The sequence below is a fragment of the Labeo rohita genome, chromosome 2, assembly GCF_022985175.1.
Source record: "Labeo rohita strain BAU-BD-2019 chromosome 2, IGBB_LRoh.1.0, whole genome shotgun sequence".
Classification (NCBI taxonomy): domain Eukaryota; kingdom Metazoa; phylum Chordata; class Actinopteri; order Cypriniformes; family Cyprinidae; genus Labeo; species Labeo rohita.
The window spans coordinates 2207334-2229285 of record NC_066870.1 but is presented as its reverse complement, the minus strand read 5'-3'; the positions used below and the strand labels follow the sequence as shown (position 1 = coordinate 2229285).

At 35.1% G+C, this 21952-nt stretch overlaps 1 protein-coding gene and 2 non-coding genes across 3 annotated transcripts in view; 1 reads left to right on the top strand and 2 right to left on the bottom strand.

The window, feature by feature from the left end:
• The window catches only part of cacna1eb (calcium channel, voltage-dependent, R type, alpha 1E subunit b), a 411785-nt gene that overhangs the window by 84786 nt on the left and 305047 nt on the right, over positions 1–21952 (bottom strand). Inside the window, 1 exon segment of the mRNA XM_051122724.1 lies at positions 5911–6547. Coding sequence (XP_050978681.1) covers positions 5911–6118 — 208 coding nt within the window. The 5' untranslated portion in view covers positions 6119–6547.
• On the bottom strand, positions 16870–16988 carry LOC127155205 (5S ribosomal RNA). The gene has a single exon (XR_007825550.1). It is a non-coding gene; the product is annotated as a 5S ribosomal RNA (ribosomal RNA).
• Positions 17341–17459, top strand: LOC127155185 (5S ribosomal RNA). The gene has a single exon (XR_007825543.1). It is a non-coding gene; the product is annotated as a 5S ribosomal RNA (ribosomal RNA).

Genomic DNA, 21952 nt, shown 5'->3' with positions numbered 1-21952 from the left:
CCCTGAATCAGCACTCATATCTGCTACAGATGAGGTCATGTCCATCTCAAACCAAACTTGTGTACTATCAGCACCCAAGCTGTTCACATCTACAAAACAGGAACTCAGACTCCCTGCCTCGAACCAGGAGCTTCCCATTTTTGTTGCCTCTCAAGAGATCTCAATTATGCAAAGTTATGCATTCCCTGTCATAAGCACTGTTTACACCTGGTATTAAGATGCGTTTGGTCAATCGGATCACAAGTAATCGAGTAAGACACATTCACAGTTACACCTGGCGTTTTAATTTGTCTCTTTTATCCACATTCAACCACTTTCCTGATTTCTTTGAGGGGAGGGTGTTGCAAAAATAAATAATGCAAAATAAGCTTGCACAATTTACACATGAACACTAAAGGACACAACGGAAAAAATATAGACAGCAGCAGCTTTTGTTTCTGCTCTGAAGTGCAAAACTACAACAAACACTGTGGAACTGGTAAAAAAACATTGTATTTTTTACATTTTTTGGCCATCAAACCAAACTTACAGTTAGCCTCCACCACATGTCCTGTAATGTTTGAGGATTAGGTCAGTAGGTGTAGACAAGGTGGTCTTTCTAGTGATTGTTCTTGGTGTGGTTCGTTTGGGCGGGTGTGAATATAGCAATCGCACTCAAGTACACATCAAAAGCGGACCAAAGAAGCGTTCCGAGACCTCCTTGAAGAGGCAGTCTTGGTACGTTTTCAAATGAACACTGGAGCGGTTCGGTTGTAGTGAGAAAGCAGTCCAATCCAATGGACCAACGAACCTAGCTTTATCACACTGTATAATGGGTAATTAAAGTTCCATGAACAGCAGTAGCTTTGTTGTTTTGCTAATACCGCTTAAAATGAACCTGTGTCTGTCTGTGCCATTCAAAATCAAAGCACGCCTTTTCATTTTATAATGCCGTCTTATTGCTCCGTTTGTAGGAGGTGTGTTTTAAAAATGTTTTCCTGACGAATCCTGGACTCCTGCTCAAAATTATAAATTAATATAACGATACCTAAAAAAAAAAAATGCAACAATAAGCCCGCAAAGCTGTTGTTGTTCCATCCTGACAGATAACAGCTGAGCGGAATCCCGGAAAAAAACATGGAACTTTGACCAATGAGAGGACAGTCTACTCACGTGTGACTTGTATGAACACATTTGGTCCATTTAGAAACTTTGCTGTGTAAAAGCGAACCGCACCATGAATAAAAAGCAACATTGTAATAATTTTGAGCCCTGTTTCGGAACAAAGCAGTCGATCTACAGGTGTGAAAGCACCCTAGGATTGTCCACTTCTGATCGGATTGATAAAAATGCATCTTAAATGGCTCCTATTATGCTTTTTCACTTTTTCAACTTTAGTTAGTGTGTAATGCTGCTGTTTGAGCATAAAAAGATCTGCAAGGTTATAAAGCTCAAAGTTCACTCTAAAAGGAGATATTCTCTTTAAATGGTCCACTTCCTGAACAACAATTTACAAATGATTTACTTACCCCCTTGTCATCCGAGATGTTCATCTCTTTCTTTATTCAGTCATAAAGAAATTATGTTTTTTGAGGAAAACATTTCAGCATTTTTCTCCATATAATGGACTGATATGGTGCCCCGATTTTGAACTTCCAAAAAGCAGTTTAAATGCGGCTTCAAACGATCCCAAATGCGGTATCTAGCGAAACGATTGGTTATTTTCATTTTAAAAAAATACAATTTATATACTTTCTAATGCCAAATGCTCGTCTTACTCTGCTTGGACTGTTTTTGTTCCAGTTCGTGTCAGTTAGGGTATGTCAAAAACTCCCATTTCATGTTCTCCCTCAACTTCGAAATCGTCCTGTATTGCTGTTTTACCTTTTTTGTTAAGGGTGTTTGATCTTCTTTGCATGTTCACGTTGCAAAGACTGGGTCAGTACTTCTGCAGCGATGTAGGATGCTTTTAAAATAAATTTTGAAGTTGAGGGAGAAAATGCGATTGGAGTTTTTCGACTTAACCTAACTGTCTTGAGTCAGAATACACAGAGTTCATGGAGAGAAAGGCAAGATGAGCATTTGAAATTAAAAAGTATTTAAATTGTAATTTTTTAAAGAAATTAACCAATCGTTTCGCTAGATAAGACCCTTCTTCCTCGGCTGGGATTGTTTACAACCGCATTTGGGATCATCTGAAGCCACATTTAAACTGCTTTTTGGAAGTTCAAACTCGGGGCACCATATCAGTCCATTATATGGAAAAAAATCCTGAAATGTTTTCCTCAAAAACCATTATTTCTTTACGACTGAAGAAAGAAAGACATGAACATCTTGGATGACAAAGGAGCGAGTACATTACATGTGAATCTTTGTTTTGGAAGTTGACTTCTTTAAGTAACAGAAATCTCTTCTCAGGAACTACAACAAATGGCTTGCTCAGAGTATGCAGTGCGCTTCTTCTAGATTTTGTGACACAAAGTCACTCATTTAAATAATACCCAACCATGGATAGGCAAAAAAGGGGGCAAGGACTGGTTGAGCTGCACTAGAGAAGACGAAGAAGAAGAGCTGCTGTTGTTGCCCGTCGTCACTATGTCGTGGTTATGATAAGGGTGTGACATTTGCGGAACATGCTCTAAGCGGTTCACCAATCACAACGTACTTGACCAGCTGACCAATCAGAGCACATTTCATGTTTCGGAAGGAGGGGCTTCTTTGAAACAGAGATCCGAGACAAAGCATCCGAGATTTTGGGAAGAGAGGTGCTACAATAATGAAAAATATGTGAAAAATAATGTGCTTTTGGAACAATCAAGCATGAAAAACTATCCTAGTACAACCCAAAAACCAAATCAAGACTTCATAAAAGGGCATAAGTGACTAGGTGCACAAGAAGGTGTCGGTGAGCTACGGCGATGTGAGTATGGACATGCCTACTTTCAGTCTTTGAAATGTTCACGTTTACTGTAAGGGAAAACTTTCAAACGCAACTTGGCTAGGTAAATGCGATGAATGTTTTTCAAATTAAATATGGTGACAGTGGTATATCAATGAGAAGAGAAAACATCCTCCTTACATTATTGCATACCTCTGTGCAGAAATTCAGAAAGATGCAACACAAAGATTCCTTCATTCTTTCTTCTGTTGATTATGCAGTTCAGCGTTGGTGGTTAGTCAAAGTCCAATGGGATCTCTTCATTCAAACCCAAAACAATCAAATGTGCAATACTGTACATTTTCAAAGAGTTGATTTTGTTCTGACTGCTATAAGATCATAAGGTTTGCGACTGTCAAACAAGATCCTCACAGATTTCAACTTGCATTATGGTCTCAATACATATTTTATTAACTTTATTTGGTAACATATGTAAGTTTCAAATGCCACTGGCTCAATTAACATTAATAGTATAGTAATGATAGCAATATAAATCTTAATTTGAAGTGACAAAATCCTGTAAACATATATGAAAGGTAATATTCGGATTACTGGCATTTAGCAAAACTGGAAATGTCCATGCCCATACTCGCTTGACCAGAAATCCAGCATGGCCACTATATGCAACTAGCCAATAGGACACCTTTAAAACCAGGTATAAATGAGGCCATCAAAATCACTCATGTCCCAAGTGATCCAGATTGCATATGAGTTCCCTGAGTGTGGTTATATCCGTGCCGGGTTTTAATGTCATGACCCTCGTCTCAGGTCAAAGTGAGGGCAACCCTACAGTCTGCTATAGTCTCTGTTCATGTCACGATTGCTACAGCTCCTGGCTCCAGTGCCTGCCACATCCACACATTCTCATCCACCTACCAAGTCCATCCTTGCTTCTTCACCAACCACACCAAGCCTTATTCGCAAGTGCATCTCTCCTGCCCATGCACTCATGCCAGTTAGTTTTAAACAATGGCTTGTCACAGGCACCGCTGGTTCTGCACGTCAAGTCATGTCACTGTAATTGATACCCCAGCCCATTTGCTTGTGTTTGCAATCACACAGTCAGTTTCTACAGCCGGTGTGGATCACTATCCCGCACCACCACAATGTCACAATTCAAGTCCACTGGTCCGCAACAAGGTTAGAAACCTGTGGTCCAAAAGTACACTTTTAGCATCATGTCCAACTGCAACAAACCCAGATCACAGCTGTCATCATCCACCAACACTGAGCCATTAGTGAGTTTGAGTTGTCATGATTGAGCTGTTTAAAGTCTAGGTTGTTATGCAGTGTTTAAGCCATATGACATCCGCCCCTACCCTCTCAACATGCACCATTAAGGTACCAATATGCTCTTTTTAGGTACTAACATGTATGTATAAGGTACTAATATGCACACTTTAAGGGTGAATAAGGTGCAAAGATGTACCTGCTAAAAAGGTACCGCCCCAATGACGTTATGTCTTTATTTTAAAGTTCTGTTAAAGTACGCATTAGTTACGCGAGTTACGTAATATTATTACCCCCCCCATTTATTGATTAAAAGCTCTCCTGTCCCCATGTCATGTTGAGAGAAATCGGGAGTAAGATGTTAGTTCTAGAATAAATGTGAACATGCATTAATTCATCTCACAGAGAACAGATTCAGTATTCCTCAAAATGAATACAAACAGTGACATTCAACTCAGAATATGTTAATAATATAAATATCCTTTATGCATTTAATCCCATTTTATTAACCAGTGTCTTTGCTGCTGATCTTCACTGATCCAATTCAACTATACTAATGAGCAAAAATTACCCAAAATAATCTAACATTTGTTTTCCTTTTTTTTTTTTTTTTTTTTTTTTTTATTGCTGAAGAGTTGACTTTTTTTCTTCTGCGGTCTACTGTACAGACGTGAATTTACTTTTCTCAAAGCCTGAGGCTTTTGGTGTAAAAAGGCTTTTACATTTGCCAAAAATAGAACATTTTATATTAAAAACAAACAAGCAAGCCCTGCCCAGATTTAAAAAGTACCGTAAAAGTAAAGTAACGCATTACTTTTTTTTAGGGAGTAACTCAATATTGTAACGCATTACTTTTAAAAGTAACGTTCCCCAACACTGTTGGTTAACTAGTCTCGGTTAGTTCTTAGCTCTTGTTGATTAAACAAGTCTTGTTATTGTACATGAATTTGTTCAATCCGTGACAAAGAACTACATACACGCATACAGTCTGCATTCTTTGTGTGCTGGATGAATTCATGTACATTCTTGAACGTTTTGTGATATATATGTATTTTTTTTTACATTTTCACATCGGTCAGGTGTACAGATAATTCGTATTATTTGGTATTGAAAGAATGAGAAATGTTTGATTTCATATTGAATTGTCTTGGATTTAAATGCTTGGGCAAAGGAGGAGACATGAGATTACTAGATTATTTTTTTAGGATACAAATTTGAGAAGCTAAAAATCTCCATATGATTTCAATTAATCTGTGTCCATTTCATATTGGCTAGATTAACCTTTATCTGGTCATTTAATTTGTGTAGCGGCAGGCAAATAAAACCAACAGTTTTAATGTAGTAACTGTGTGCTTGTAGAGGTTCCCCAACTCATTTGAACATTTCTTGTACTACTTATATATGTTGAGCTCTCACAAGTGGTTCTGACTATAAACTTGAACTATAAATTATTAAACTGTTGCATCCCAGAATAAGTGTCTAGCACAAAGACTGACGTGTTTTAATGGTAGAAACGCAAACCGTTTTGCTTAGGGATGAGTGCCGTAAGAGTCTAGAAGGGGATTTTTCCAACTTTTTCTTTCCGGCTTTTACTAAATGCGTCCGGGATATTTCCACAAAACGACTGACAGCAAAAGGGCAGGTAACTTCAATCAAAACACAAACAGGTAAGACAACACAACCATCAAACAAATAAACAAATCAGTGATAATTGCATGCAATTTGTAATTGTATTATTCGCATGCGGCTTATGAAAGGATATGGCCACTCTATAATCCTCTTTGCATATTTTCTTATGATATTATTCTCAGCGAAGATAAAGAGAGACCTGTTGACGGTGAGACAGTTGTGTTTGGCTGGGATGGGGTTGTACAGAGCCATGGTCCGAGCCCGCTTTATCTCCCCGGCGGACTCGCTCTCTCCCTTCCCCTCAGCGCTCACCTCCTTAGGCATGTCTTCAGCCTGAGCCATGTCTCAAGATCTGGAATAATCAATCCCAGCTTTCATAGACGATCCCAGCTTTACTCCATTCTTCTAACGGCAAACCAGCTTGAAGAATATCTCACGAGGTTTGCTCAGTTCTGCCTGTTGCGCTCCGTAAAGAAACTTTTTGCGATTAAAAAATAACGTTTTAAAAAACACAGTCCGATCTCTCAGAAGGCTGCATGTCTTTTTCGAAGCCTTGTATCCTTTTCTTGGAAGTGTTCTGCCATGTTTGTCTTGACAAGGATCGTGAAATCCGTTGAAAATGTCCAAAAATGACACTTCTGAATCTTCTCAGGCTATTAGATGTGAAATTCAGAAAAAAACCCAGCCCATTTTTCTCAAAGCCAGTCAAATAGTCGATGCTCAGATGAACGGTGTAATGCAGTGCGGTTTGTAATACCTGTTACACTGGTTCTGTGCTCTGTAACAGTGAATGTGGTCTTTTACCATCACATATTGCCTCATCTCTCGCACTCACCCGCCCCCATTTCTCTCTCGCTCTTTCTCTCTCTCTCTCTCTCTGCCCCAATGCTCCCCCTCCCACACACACACACACACTCACACACTCATACACTCATACACACGCTATGGGAAATCAGGACATAGGAAAACTGGTTACCATGGAAATGTATTTTACATTTTATAATGTGATTGTGAGAGTGGCTTATCATGTAGTTTGTCAGATGATGAACTGAAACAGATTTGTAGCACAGTTAAGGCGTCTGTACTCGGTTAGTGCAAACCTCAACAATGAATAGATTTGTCTCTCTCATTTGCTCATCGGCGGGTTACAATAATTCACACTGGGAATTACACAAAAACTAAATTATCGAATGGATAAAAAGAATAAAACCTTGTTATTTGAACAAATATGAGAGTATCTTTATAAAAGATGCAGCACCTTAAAGTTGAATCTAATAAATATCTAATTTGATTCACAGTATACATAAATAAATATGGGAAAGTGTGCATTTATTTTTGCTCATCTTACCCTGGAACAGCTGTAAGTGTCACAGTAGCTTGGCAATGCCTTCATAGTGATCACATGATTGAAACAGGCTACAAAAATGTAGGTTAAATTCAGGCATTTGGCAATGTTAGCATTTGCACAGCTTGTACTTTTCCAGTGTCTTACATTGGCCTGCTTGCTATTCAAACTGTGACAGCCGTCCCTGAAAGTCTAGAACTGAATTTATCTTATTGCTTTTTTCCTATTTTAGCACGAATGATTCCGATGACATTTATATTCAGTGCTGGGTAGTAACTGATTACAGGTAATCTGGATTACACAGTCAGACTGCAACAACGTAGTACTTACAATTAGATTATATTACATTTTAAAATGCACATACGTTTTGGATTAAATATTATTCATGCGATTCAAGTAAATTATTCACAGCCTGTTGATTCTAAATAATTATTCTTTTTTCTCTCTCTTTTAAATTTTCCTTACTAAAAAGGGTACTGTGTGTCCTATTGTTTAGCTTTGAATGTAAATGTCACGTAAAGTAATCTATGATTCATTCTTCTGAATTTGGGAACAAAGCACCTCTTAGTCAATTATACCATGTATGAGACAAATGATTATTAAAGTTGATATGTAATTGACAAAAATATTTTTTAAAGCTGGAAGATTTTGACCATGTCATTGCTGTTTTCATGCTTATTAATGTGTGTTCATGTGATGCAGGGATTCCCAGACTTTTTTATCACTTAAACCCTTTGACCTAAAATATTTCCTTGAAGTTCCCCTGAGATTTTAAGTTTATACTTCAAACATTTAACAACATATTTGCATGTTCATGGTTCTCTGATGTTAATTTAATGGTCACATGCAGGTAAACAAATACAATATGTGACCCTGGACCACAAAACCAGTCTTATGTTGCACAGGTATATTTGTAGCAATAGCCAAAAATACATCGGATGGGTCAACTTTATCGATTTTTCTTTTATGCCAAAAATCATTAGGATATTAAGTAAAGATTATGTTCCATGAAGATATTTTGTAAATTTCCTACCATAAATATATCAAAACTTAATTTTTGATTAGTAATATGCATTGCTATGAACTTCATTTGGACAACTTTAAAGGTGATTTTCTCAATATTTTTTTGCACCATCAGATTACAGATTTTCAATTAGTTGTATCTTGGCCAAATATTGTCCTGTACAAACCATACATCAATGGAAAGCTTATTTATTCAGCTTTCAGGTGGTGTATAAATCTCAATTTCGAGAAATTTACACTTATGACTGGTTTTGTGGTCCAGGGTCACACATTTTTTTTTTTTTTTTTTTTTAATAATTTTTATATTTTTATGGTTTTATTTATTATTAGATTTTCATCAACACATAAACCCTCTTCTTTCATGTACCCCAACGTGTGAAGTGATGTAACACATTTCATGATGTTGACAACACAGAATGGAATATATATTATTATTTTTTTTTTATTGTGGTTGTTCTTTTATAGCAATAATCCCATTAAAATCTATGAACAAGTTAAATCAAAAGTAATCTAAAAGTAATCCAAAGTACTCAGGATACAATACCTAAAATGAGTATAATCTAGATTGCAGTACTGACTACAATTCGTATAAACAGATTTGTATAAACTAATTTGATCAGTAACAGTCTACAATTTGTAAGTAATCTACCCAGCACTGTTTATGTTTTTATTGCATTAATGGCAGCCTGCAGAGAAAGTTTTAATTTCAGAATTACTGAACTATATTTAAATCACAAACAATATTTCTGTCATGGCAACTCTTGGAAGGAATGGCATGGTATTTTACATGAAAATGTTAGTGTGTTTGGTCCTGGTGGAATAGATCTGCTAAGCTGCAGTACAGAGACTTGCTACTGCCAGTAAATCCACAACCTGTTGCTGTGAGCATATAAGAAATACTGCTGCAGCACATGTAACATATAAAAATAAACCCCCACATAGCATATATATGAATACCCCATAGCAGATCTATACAGGTGGAGCTGGGGAAGGTGGTGGGTTTCTGAACTGCTACAGCAAGCCCTAGCCAAGTATCTGTTGAGCAGCGAGCTCAATGGCTACCAGTTTAGAACAGATCCAATCAGCTGTGCCATGTGATAATGATGTCATTATGTTAATGCAAGAACTTTGGATATCTGCTTTTTAATGTTATGACTGTTTAATAATCAGTATGCATTACTTTTTGGTGTTTTCTCCTGCAAGTCTCTTATTGCAGGGGTTTTCAAACCTGTCCTGGAGGCCCCCCTGCCCTGCACATTTTGCATGTCCCTCTCATCTAAAACACCAGATTCAAATCATCAGCTCATTAGTAGAGACTGCAAGACCTGATTTGGCTGTGTCTAATAAGGGAGACATACAAAATATGCAGGGCAAGGGGGGCCTCTAGGACAGGTTTGAAAACCCCTGTCTTATTGTTTATCATTGATTTTAAATACAAAAAAAAAAAAAAAATGTCTTCTCAAAACAAAAGGAACTGTGATTGACCGCTTTTGCATGCTGGGATGCTCTTGGCCTACTGCTAGTGGAGATCAACATTGGAGAACAACCTATAATTTCCTCAATTTCAAGGTCACTGCTTAGTCCTCTTTGAAGTTATCCTAACAGGAGTAGAAGGGCAGCTTTTTAAGCACATTTCATAAATTAACTGTTTTCTGAAGCACAGTATAAAAAACTTAAATGAGATATATGAAAAAGAGCTCAGAGAAGTTATTGGTGTTAATACGGCACCTGGTGCTTCCTCCAATTTTCACTAAGTTTGCAAGATGACGGGCCACTGCAAGGTGACTGAAACCCTGTCACAGGAAGTTGGTCATTGGTGATTTCTTGAATATTGCAGGTTTACAATGACGTTAATTCATTCAAGTCCTCCAAAAAGGCTGGTCGTCCACGTAAGACAAATGCATGAGAAGACAGGATAATGCAGAGACTCACAATAGGTAATCGGTTATACACTGCAGCTAGAATTGCTACCCAGGGTAAGAATCTAAGTCGGACTGAAAACACACTCTGCCTCTCATCAGCAGAGATAATCAAAAGGCTAAGCTCACCTTTGCTAAGGAGAATGTTGTGTGGACAGAGGAGAACTGGTCCAAAGTACGCTTTAGTGATAAGAGCAAGTTTAATTTATTTAGGTCTGATAGGAAACATTTTGTTCGGCTTCAAACTGAGGAAAGACTGAAGCCCAACTGCATAACGAAGTCAGTGAAAGGTGGAGGAGGAAGTGTCACGGTTTGGGGGATGTTTTCTGCAGCAAGAGTTGGGCCTCCTGTACAGATAGATGGCAGGGTGAATGCACATGTTTATCAGAACCTCCTACAGCAACATGCAGTTCCTTCCCTGCAAGCATCTCTCTATCAGCCTGCAATTTTCATGCAGGACAATTCCCAGTCACACTGCAAAATGGATAAAGCAGTTCCCTGAAGCAAAGAACATTGAAATAATGAAATGGCTGGGCCAGAATCCTGATCTGAAAATCTCTGGAAAATTGTAGCCCTGGCGACAAAATTATGGCAAAGAAACACGCTACAGTTACCAAACTATGGAAGAGAGTGACAGTCTTTCAAAGCAAGGGCCTCTACACTTCCTACTAATTTCTGACAGCTGCAACCCTCTACAATCTTAGTTGTAGTCTTCTTTTTTGGTACAGTGGTTACTGTTCTCTCACCCACTAAACATTGGACGTCGGATAGACGTGCAGATCATGTCTATATTGGGTCCGTCGGTCAGGGTCACGTCACTACGACGTCCAATGTTTAGTGGGGCATTTTGATAAGTTTTTCACAAAATAAAGGTTTTTGTTGAAATGCCTTGAATATTTTCTCCAACATATTAGTAGAACAGTGGTATAACATTCCTTTAAATTTTGAGTGATGAAGATTAACAATATTTCAGATAAGTTCTCTAAATTTGATCTCCACTGTGTGTGTGTATTTACATTTTAATAAAAAACGTATGCCTTTTAGTTTTAGTTTATGTGATAAATGGTTAAATAAACTAAAAGTGTATCCAGCTGACTATTGATGGGTTGTGTGAGCTCTTCTTCACATTTTACTTTCTATCATGTTTAGTTTGCTCTAACATCATGTGGGCCTATGGTTTATAAGCGTAAGTTTCCTCTGAGTCATCACTGAAGACTTTCAAAAGATTTTAAAGACTGACCTTGCTTTGGCAAGGAGTCCCTGAACATTTATCTCCTACACCATGTTTTCCAGAAGCAGTGTCACGCGTAGGCTATCCAATTATTTTTCAGCATTCCTATAGACACAAACAGAAGAGAAAAACTGAACTGTGATGAAAAGACCCATAATAATTTCTATGTTCACAAATGCAGATGAAATTCACAATTAAAGGTTTGCAGACACATTTTGGAGAGTGTTGCAACACAAGGTGAGTTGGAAATTTCTATCACACATCATCCTTTGTGAAACTGTATCTTTATGTAAAAATATAAGTGATTTACAGGATAATGACTGAACTGGTATCATCTGAATCAGCAGATTCTCTTGTTATTCGACCTATAAACATTGCACATAATGAGACAGTGTATTGTGATGCAGGTGTGAAAGTGACTAACATGCATGCACAGACACATACACACTTTCTGTCCTTTTTTTTATTTGTTTGATGTAATGTTTTAGATGAATAGCGCTGAGCAAGAAAAATACAGCATCATACTTTAATGCGCAGTGTTAAAACACTAAGGTAGTCACAATACTGACTTAAAGCCTACTAATTTATATAATAATATTCATCATTTGCATACATTTCAGGTTAACTTACAATAATTTAATTGATAATTATTCTGTTGCCATAGAAACACAGTTCAGGATTATACATTAGCTTCATCTGTTAGTTCATAAGGCATCTCCTTTGATGTGCAACACGTAGGCTTGCTCTTTATCTGCTTACAGTACATCACCGCTTACAGTTTGTGCACATTTTGTTCACTTTTATCAAATTAATATAGAAAATGATGCATATTAAAAAAAAATCATTGTGATGAATAATAAAACATCATGAATAATAATATCAAACATGAGATATCAGCTCGTTTTTTTTTTTTTCTCAAAAATTAGAAAGCACAGACTCAGTGTTAACAGCTATACAATTAAGGTGACAACACTTTAGAAATACAGGTTGATTTTAATTCTTATTTATTTGCTTTTATGAATAGAATTCTGTATTTATGTTCACTTTCATTTATTTATTCAGTTAAAAAATTTTAAGTCAGCCAAGTGTACTGACTTAATATGAAGGAATTTTCCATATTGATATTTGTTATAGGTGTTTTCCTCATATTTTGAATAATGCGTTACATTGCGTTTAAGGATTGAAGGAAATGTGCATAAATGTAATGGAAAAAATGTACCAGTAATTTTCTGCCAGGACATTATCCATTTCTTCTGGTGTTGTTTCATTGAAGGCACTGTTATAGGACTATTATATTCAAATATTAAAAAGCATGAATATAGTGCTCACAAGAAGCTAAAATTAAGATTAAAAGACACATTTGCTTCACAAATCACCCCAGTATTCACAATTTACCTCTCATCTTTTTATTCCATACATATTTTGGATTAAGTCAAAGAAATTGTTGCAGTAATGATATTCTGAATATTCCTCCTTTTTATTTTTAATGAATGGCCTTTAGTCTCAGATATTACTACATTGTATCCCAAATACCATTTTTTAACACTTACTTAAAAACTATATTGGTTTTACTGCGAATTTTCTTTGCTCATCACAGGGGAACAAAACAGAGCAAACACTATTGTTAATACTAAATGGATGATTATATATGCTGCAGTACATATTGGCAAACTATTCATGAACGTGCTGTGGTGGGTTTTGTTGCTATTTTAGGAGATAATCAACAGGCTTTAAGCCCATTGTATTCTGAGTTAAGTTCTCTTTTACAGCATCTCTAGCATGCTGTCATTTACCACACAAAATTATTTTGACTCATCTCTCAGTTTATAAAAACATCTATTAGAACTTTTTAAAACTCCATCCACAGGAGTTATATTAGTATGCATACCAGTTCATCCACACAAAGTATTCACAAGTTGAATTTAACATTTTACTGAATAATTCATGTAACTGATTTTAAAAAGCTTTACTTTTTCTCTTTTGTTAAGCTCCTATAGACTTGCTTTCGTTTATGTTTCCATTGTTGAGTGCTTCGAGCATTTCCTCATTGATAGTTAGTGGAGGACGTGCTGTATGCGACCCGACAGGTACAGTATACACTGATGACCCACTGATCCAGTTTCAGATGAAACACGCAATTTAATACGCATGTGCTGTGCTATTAAAAGAGACATTCGAGCTGTAACATCTAAATGAAAAAAAAAACCTACTAATACTAATATATAATATACTAATACCTAATATAACCACATAATAGAGCTGAACAATTGGTATGTTGTTGAAACAACATTACTATCTGTTGAACACACTGTACCTCCATCCCTATACAGCCTCATTGTCATTTTTATCAAAAAATAATGATGTCAACATTAATAAATTACATTATTGCCAGTTTATTGTATCGATCTACTGTATGTTTTCAAATGGATGATTTTTGAGAGAGTGATCTGCCTTGCCTATATATACATTAGTATGAAAGCCCGTTTCTGCCACTTAAAAAAAAGGTAATTGAAACTTTTTATCTCACAATTCTGACTTTTTTTCTCATAATTGTGAGATATAAAAATCACTGTTGTGAGCTATAAAGTCAGAATTGCGAGATATAAACTTGCAGTTATTACTTTTTTCTCAGAATTGCATGATATAAACTAACAGTTGCATGTTATAAAGTCAGTATTGCATGATATAAACTCACAATTGTAAAAAAAAAAAAAAACAGAATTGTGAGATTTAAATAGAGTCACACTTACGATATAAACACAGTTTTGACTTTTTTTCTCAGAACTGCATGATATAAACTCATAGTTGCATGTTATCAGTATTACATGACATAAACTCACAATTGTAAAAAAAAAATTAACTCGCAATTCTGAGAGGTCACACTTGTGAGATAAGTTTATATAAAAAAGTCAGATATAAACTTGCAATTGCTAAAAAAAGTTAGAATTGCAAAATACAAACTCGCATTTGTTAAAAAAAAGTCAGAATTGTGAGTTTTTATCTTGCAATTGCAAGAAAAAAAGGCAGAATTGTAAGATAAAAATTTGCAAATAACATTTTAAAAAATTGTATTTATTTTTACAATTAAATACAATTTTTACAATTTATTTTACAATTTAAAATACAATTAAAAATTGTATTTTAAACTTCCATTTATGAGCCACATGTAATTTACACCAAATTAGCACCAAAACAAAAGATAACATCTATGTTTTCTTGTCCGAAAACATTATTTTTGTCTTACATTTCATATTTAATATTTCAGACAAGCTCAGCACTGACTCTTTTTCATCAGTTTATTTTCGTGAATTGGAATGTGTACAAAGGACTGTGGGTGATTGAAGATCACAAAGGATGCATCCCATGCATCTTTCAAATTCAGCTGAATTAAGGCCACAAAAGGATCTTTCCGACTGAGACAGACTTCACTGACATGATGACGTGGCAGCAAAGATATGCAGCCTTACATTTGAGAAGCACCCACTAAGGTTTTTTCACTAGCCCCACCACAAAAAATACATCGATTTTATCAAATCTACTTCTTATTAACGTTATTCAGTCAAGGGCAGTAAGTGATTTTCTCTTGATTTAATGACACAGACAGCAGCAGGTATATTAGGCTGCTGTTCCTTTAAGACATTATTCACAGATCTAATATAATAACATCAATTTCCCCCCCAGCTGTTTACTTTCACTTAAGACATGACTGATTGTGTTTACATGTATGATGGGCATTTTGACACATTTTTTGTCTGTATTTGACACACAATCATTGGATAAACAGGTGTTTGTGTAGCTACTATATTTTTAGCTACTAATCTTTATTCTGTGTCCTGCAGAAAAAAAGCTGAAAACTAAACTAACTAGAGAGAGAGAGAATCACATGTGATTGTCAGCAGTTCCTGCTTCATTGCTTGGGGAAAAACTGATAAGGGACAAACAGTACAAAAACTCTGATCCAAAAAGACAGATGGGACAAACATAAATCAAACCGCAGTCTGGTATCAGACCTAGACATTCTTAGAGCAAACTGTATTTAAGACAGAATCTTACTTAACAAACAGATTTAACCCAGTATTGTTTACCATGGAAACTGATTATTAACTGATAACTGAATGAACTGAAGCGATGGGGACATCTGATGGTTGCGGGGGAAATTGTAAGACTTGTGATTAATTAACTTTAACTGACTTGGATTTAATACTATGAGCAAACAATGCATTGACTGGCCTATGCTTTAGTACAACATGTTCAACAGTTTATTGAGTTAACAGTAAAACAATATGTAAGAGCAGAAAAGCATTTGAAGCTGACAGAGCTTTTTGACTTTATAGTGACATCTTTCAAAGAAAGCATTAGATGATGAGGTTTGCCAGAGCTGCTCGTAATACATTCACTCCACATCCTGCTTCACATTGCACATTCGTGCAACAAATGATAATAATAAGGTAGTTGTTGCAGTGTGTTAGATATATTGCGCAGGCCATCGCAAAAAAATAATTTGTTTGCACTTTCATTAACTGGGCTATATGACTTTGATTTACATAAGACTTAAAGAGAAATTAGAACAGAGATCAGTAAAAGTGTTACTTTTACATTATATTTACAAGAGATTGTTTGGTAAGCATAATTTGAGTAAATAAGTGACTAATTAGGTAAATAGCAAAATGTAAAATTATTAGCTTTTGAAAGCTTTTTCCCAACTCTAAGCTACCTTCAGTAAGCTCATGTGAAAACTGCAAAAAAAAAAAAAAAATATATATATATATATATATATATATATATATACGTATGTCACTATAAAGTATATATATATTATTTTAAGAGTCACTTGTTTATACTGCTCCTGCTGCTCGGAAATGTAGTTAAAATCTGTTCAAATCTGGAGTTTTTCATGTGGTACGAGTGTCTCCTAGCGGAACTGAAAAATTAGGTTCAACATATTAGTGATACTTTTAACTTTAAGTTTATCTTACAGGTCGAGATGAAACTCCGCAAGTTCGCTGCATCGACTGAAACCCAAACATTCCATCACATTCCTTCATCTTGTAAAAACACTGCCAGTGTTTACCCTTGTTTTACCTCGTTGTCTGTCTGTTTGTATTTTGGCAAGTCTTTAAATGTCGGTCTTTGGAATCCAACGCTCATTATGGCCGCGAAGCCCCGCCTTCTTAATGAAAGAGCCAATCGTTGATTAGTAAAGTCAGCACACCACTGCAGCTGCCGTTAGAAGTCCGGCGAATTATATTAAATCATTCGGATTTAGTACAGTCATTGTAAATAAATTATAAAAATGATTAAATGGCTATAAGAAGAATGCAATACTGTAGAAATTGCAAAATTAAGGGGCCATTGGACAAGAAATTCTTATTGGGGCAGCAGGGTTACAAAAAAACAAAAAAACAAAAAAAAAAAAACAAACAAAAAAAAACAAAACCTGCAAAAGACTTAAGGTGAAGAATTGTCTGTTAAACCAAGAATGACAACATCCATTTAGCGTTTAAAATGAATAAGGAACAAGCATCCTGATATACCAAAGCCATAAGTATATCAGATGGAGTGAAGAAAAAGCAAAAGCTTACAGCACCTGGTATTCCCAGGCGGTCTCCCATCCAAGTACTAACCAGGCCCGACCCTGCTTAGCTTCCGAGATCGGACGAGATCGGGCGTGTTCAGGGTGGTATGGCCGTATGCGTCTATTGAATTTAAGAGCAGGCTATTTAAAGAAAACACACTGGCAGCTTCACGGGCAGAAGGGGCAAAAGAATCACACCCTTTTGCCGGTCATGTTTGCTTTTCTAGTATTTCTTTCTATCTATCTATCTATCTATCTTATTCTAACCATCTTATTAAAAAATACATTTTAAAAAAGTTGACATTTTGTTCTTACTCAGCGTTCTGGCACAAATGTTGTGGGCTGGAGTGCATAGAGGTTAATTTTCATTGAAGCGGTAACATATTGCAGCGGGTGTGTCAATGAATGTCTGAGTGTAGCTGTGCTGGCGGTGTGTTTTCTTTAAATAGCCTGATCTTACAGCCGTCTTTAGCTTACGGCCATACCACCCTGAACACGCCCGATCTCGTCCGATCTCGGAAGCTAAGCAGGGTCGGGCCTGGTTAGTACTTGGATGGGAGACCGCCTGGGAATACCAGGTGCTGTAAGCTTTTGCTTTCCCTTCACAATAGCTGATATTCTTTCCCATGACTTCGCTTTGATGTTTGTTTTATATTCCTTTCAAACTGATCTCTTTGTGTTTTCCTTTTATTTTGCTTTCTCTGTGACTTCATTGTGGGAAAGAACGGTTTAGACTCGTCATTCTTCCTTTCTCCTCCAGGAGGCGATCAAGTTTTTTTTTCTTCTATGTGTTTGTGTAACTGAGGCTTTCCTCAACTTCAGTTAGACTAGATGTTTTCAAACGTTTTTGGCTTAGAAGAAAATTATTTACAAGTATCCCCGATATTTTAAGTTAATATTTCAATAATTTAACCACACGTTGACGTTCACAGCTCTCTGATGTTGCTTCATAGACACATGACATACAAGTCACCAGATAAAATTTAGTTTAGTGATTTTTTTTTTTAATTAAACAATTTATTTATTTTAAAATTATTTGTACACAGGGGTCCACAAACCCCCATTTGGAAAACCCTGGTTAAGAGATCTAAAGAGATATAGCTACAAAATAGTAAAAGGGCTATATAAACATTTATAAATGATTTGTGTATATTTTATATTTCTGTAGATGTAAATATGTAATATTGCTTGTTTTAGTGTTTAGTATGCAAATCAGTTTCTGCCCATATGATTAAAACATGTTTTCAAATATATTTCAAAACGCACAAAAATGGCTAGGCTAATTGCTCAAATATGTTTCAAAATACTGTCAAATGATTAATTGATTAATCGCATACAAAATAAAAGTTTGAGTTTGCCTAATATGTGTGTGTACTGTGTAATTATTATGTATATATAAATACAAACACATTCATGTATATATTTAAGAAATATTTACAAGTATATGTATTAATTATAATTTGTACATAATTTGTTATATATAAATAAAAATATTTTGTACATAACATGTTTCTCTTAAATATATACATTAATTTGTGTGTATTTATATATACATAATAATTACACACAGTACACACACATATTAGACAAACTCAAACTTTTATTTTGTATGCGATTAATCGTTTGACAGCCCTATAGGTAAATATATTTTCTACCAATATATTTGTTGGCCTTTATTTATTTATTTATTATTTTGAAAAAAAAAAAATTATTTTTATTTTTAAAAATATAAATATATTGAATATACATTTAATGCATTTAAAATATATTTTGTCCTCATATATATCAGCCCGAGACAATATATTCACATCAATTATGACAACAATTATTTTCTTGTCCCTGAAATAGATTTTGAAAAATATATATATTAAATATATTTCCATTAAAAAAAAGAGCTTACAACATATGATTAGCATATATTAAAAATATATTTTGGCCTGATTTTTCTTATGGTAATGGTAAATGGAGTGATACATTCTCAGAAAAGCGACACTTTTGTACATTTTGGTACTAATATGGACTTTTTCACTACAAAGGTGTCCCTTTTGAAATGGTACTGCCGCAGTAACAGCTTTCATACCTTTATTTTTGAGAGTATAAGAGATCAAAACACTTCAGATTTTTTTGGTATGAAATTGCAGGTTTGGTAATTACAGTCTGTTGTACTGACATGCCCAATCACGCCCATGTACACCAATATTATGTAGTAATGTTGAGATACTGAGTATAGCATTTATCTGAATCACACACACAGCGGATGTACAGTCAAGTTAGAAGAAAGCTGTAACACAGTGAGGATGTGACCAGTTGGATCCACTTATTTTAGGTGTCTAAATGCCTATTACAGTCACTGATGACTTTGCTATACGCATTCACCCCCATAATTAACACCTATATTTTAACACTTTAAAACTTCATTGTTACGTATTATTTTACTTTGATTGTGCACACATGAATCATATTTTTATTCAATAAATAAAAACCCAACAATTTGTTAAATACATATAATTTGATTGATTATTATTTAAATAAAACAATTTTGAGGATTGTCACCCAATATATTTTATTTTCACTGAATATCAAATTATTCAATCATTCAAAAATGAGTGGAACAGTTTAATACACTTTAACTTGACTTTGCAATACAGTCGAATGAGACCTTTTTTGTTGGAAACTCTTTTACAACAACAACAACAACAACAAAAAAAGCACAAAAGCTGTCACTGGGGCAGAACACCTTTCAAAAGATACACATTTGTTCCATATTTACCCATAGTTAAAGGGAGTGTATTAGTACCTCAAAGGTATTATATATAGTACCTAAAGGGTACATATTTGTACCTTTCAAAAAGGTACCGCCCTACTGACAGTTTTTTTTTTTTTTTTTTTTTTTCCACTGAGAGTGTGTTGCATTTCCAGAATTCTGTCTGTATCCATATCCTTCCCACCACACCCAAACTCATGTAGTGTTCATGACATGCCCATAAAGAGATGGGAAGAGCTGTGAAGTCTGTAACCGGAGGGCATGTTTTCTTGCGCACGGGGCGTGTGGTGACTTCTCTAGACTGGGTGTGGAAGCTGAGAAAACAAACGTGAATCATTCTGATCAGTGTGTTACGCTGTCTTAAACAATCACTGTTTGTCATAGTTACTATCAACAATATGTTAAAACAGCTGACGAATGAAAGAAATAGCAACGTAATAGCAAACATAAGAGCTCCTTCTGGAGATAAGGGAAAATATTAATAGTAAAGAAGTCAGCACTTTAGTATAGGGACCAGTTCTCACTAGATGTTTATTCGAATGCATATTACTAGAATATTGGCTATTTATTAGCAGAGTTTGAACTGTGTCCCCCTAATCAGACCCCCACTCCACCCCCCCCCCACCCCCCCCCCCCCCCCAAAAGTAAATAAATAAGTAAACCTTATATTTATTATTCATATTTTTGTCTTGTCCTTGTTATCCTAAAATGTAACTCTAATTTAAAAGCTTATTTTACGATGATCAGTGAATTAGGTGTATCAAACAATCACTAGCAAAGAAGAATTAAATAGCTAGCCGAGGAAATTAATTTTTTCAAACAAGTTTAAAGTGATTTTTACCTTTTATGGGCATTTTTTACCTTTATAAACCCATTATTTTTTCTTAAAGTGTGCATTATCTTGTGCGTCAAATTCTTATATTTAATCAATAAAGTCACTTAGAATAATAAGACATGTTAGGCTGTTACCACACTATTAAAATCATTATCAACAAAATTCATTTTTTCAGTACAGAGGAAACACAAAGGCTGCATCTGAATTGGCATTTAGTTGTATTTACCCACTGTTTAATGCTGATATGTGAAATTATTAAAAAAAATGAAACGGTACTTTAAATGTTGAATTAAAACTGCCAGTAGGTGTCAGCAAGTCACTGTTAATAAGTGAGTCACTGCGATTGAATCTTTCAAACGGTTGATTCATTAAGGAACGAAACACGGAGACGCAAAACAGTGCAGTGGTTGTGTTCGGAACGATTTTTTTTTGGCGAAATAGAGCAAAAATAGTTGTAGTATACAACTAATATTAATAGTTCCTAATAAATAATATAAATAGTTCCATTTTTTTGTGGTGTCTAAAATGGAAGTCTTTTAATATTAACTATAACACTCTTTGTGTGATATTGATCAGCTATATGAATTACATATAAATGTAATTTTCTGCCCCCATATCCTGAATTTCGGGAAATGCAGGGGTGTATGGGTCCTTCAATGCTTATGGGAGGTCTGGGACCCCCCCAACACCCTTAATTCCAACACTGTTTATTAGTATTTTGCATGACAATAATTGCATATATAATAATTGCATGCATAGTATCATAAATAATAATAATAATAATAATAATAATAATAATAATACCCAATAGCTAAACTATTTTCCTAACTAATAAGCAGTAATTATGAGTTTATTGAGGGAAAACTCTTAGTTAACAGTGAAAATGTGTTCCCTAATTAAAAGTGTTACCAATAATTGAATATAATAACAAAATGTAGTACACTTTATAATAAAGTTCAAAAACCTCAGTTAATGCATTAGGCACAATTAACTAATATATTTTAGCCTTTCAATTTATTAAAAGTGTTAAAATTAAACAACATTACTACCTACTAACTATTAATAAGCAGTAAATTAAGAGTTTATTGACACAAAAGTCATAGTTAATAGTTGATTAATAGTGAGAATTGGTCCCTAAACTGAAGTGTAACTAAAATAAATTAAAAAAATAATGACCACACTTTAGTTTGTGGCTAATTCTCATGAACTAACTGTTAACTATGGCTTTTGGCTCAATAAACTCCTCATTTGCTTCTTATTGATATTGATTCTTATGGCATAAGTGCTTTATAACTAATAAGCAGTCAATATGCTGCATGCTAATAAACAACTAGTTAATACAGAGAAGCTGTTCCCTAAACTAAAGTGTTACCAAAACAACTACAGGCAATGTACTGTATAAGTTAATGTCTTGCATGTGTGTTTTCTGCCGCTCAGGTATTCCCCAGGTGTTGAGTACAGTACAGTACATGTCTATCCTCACT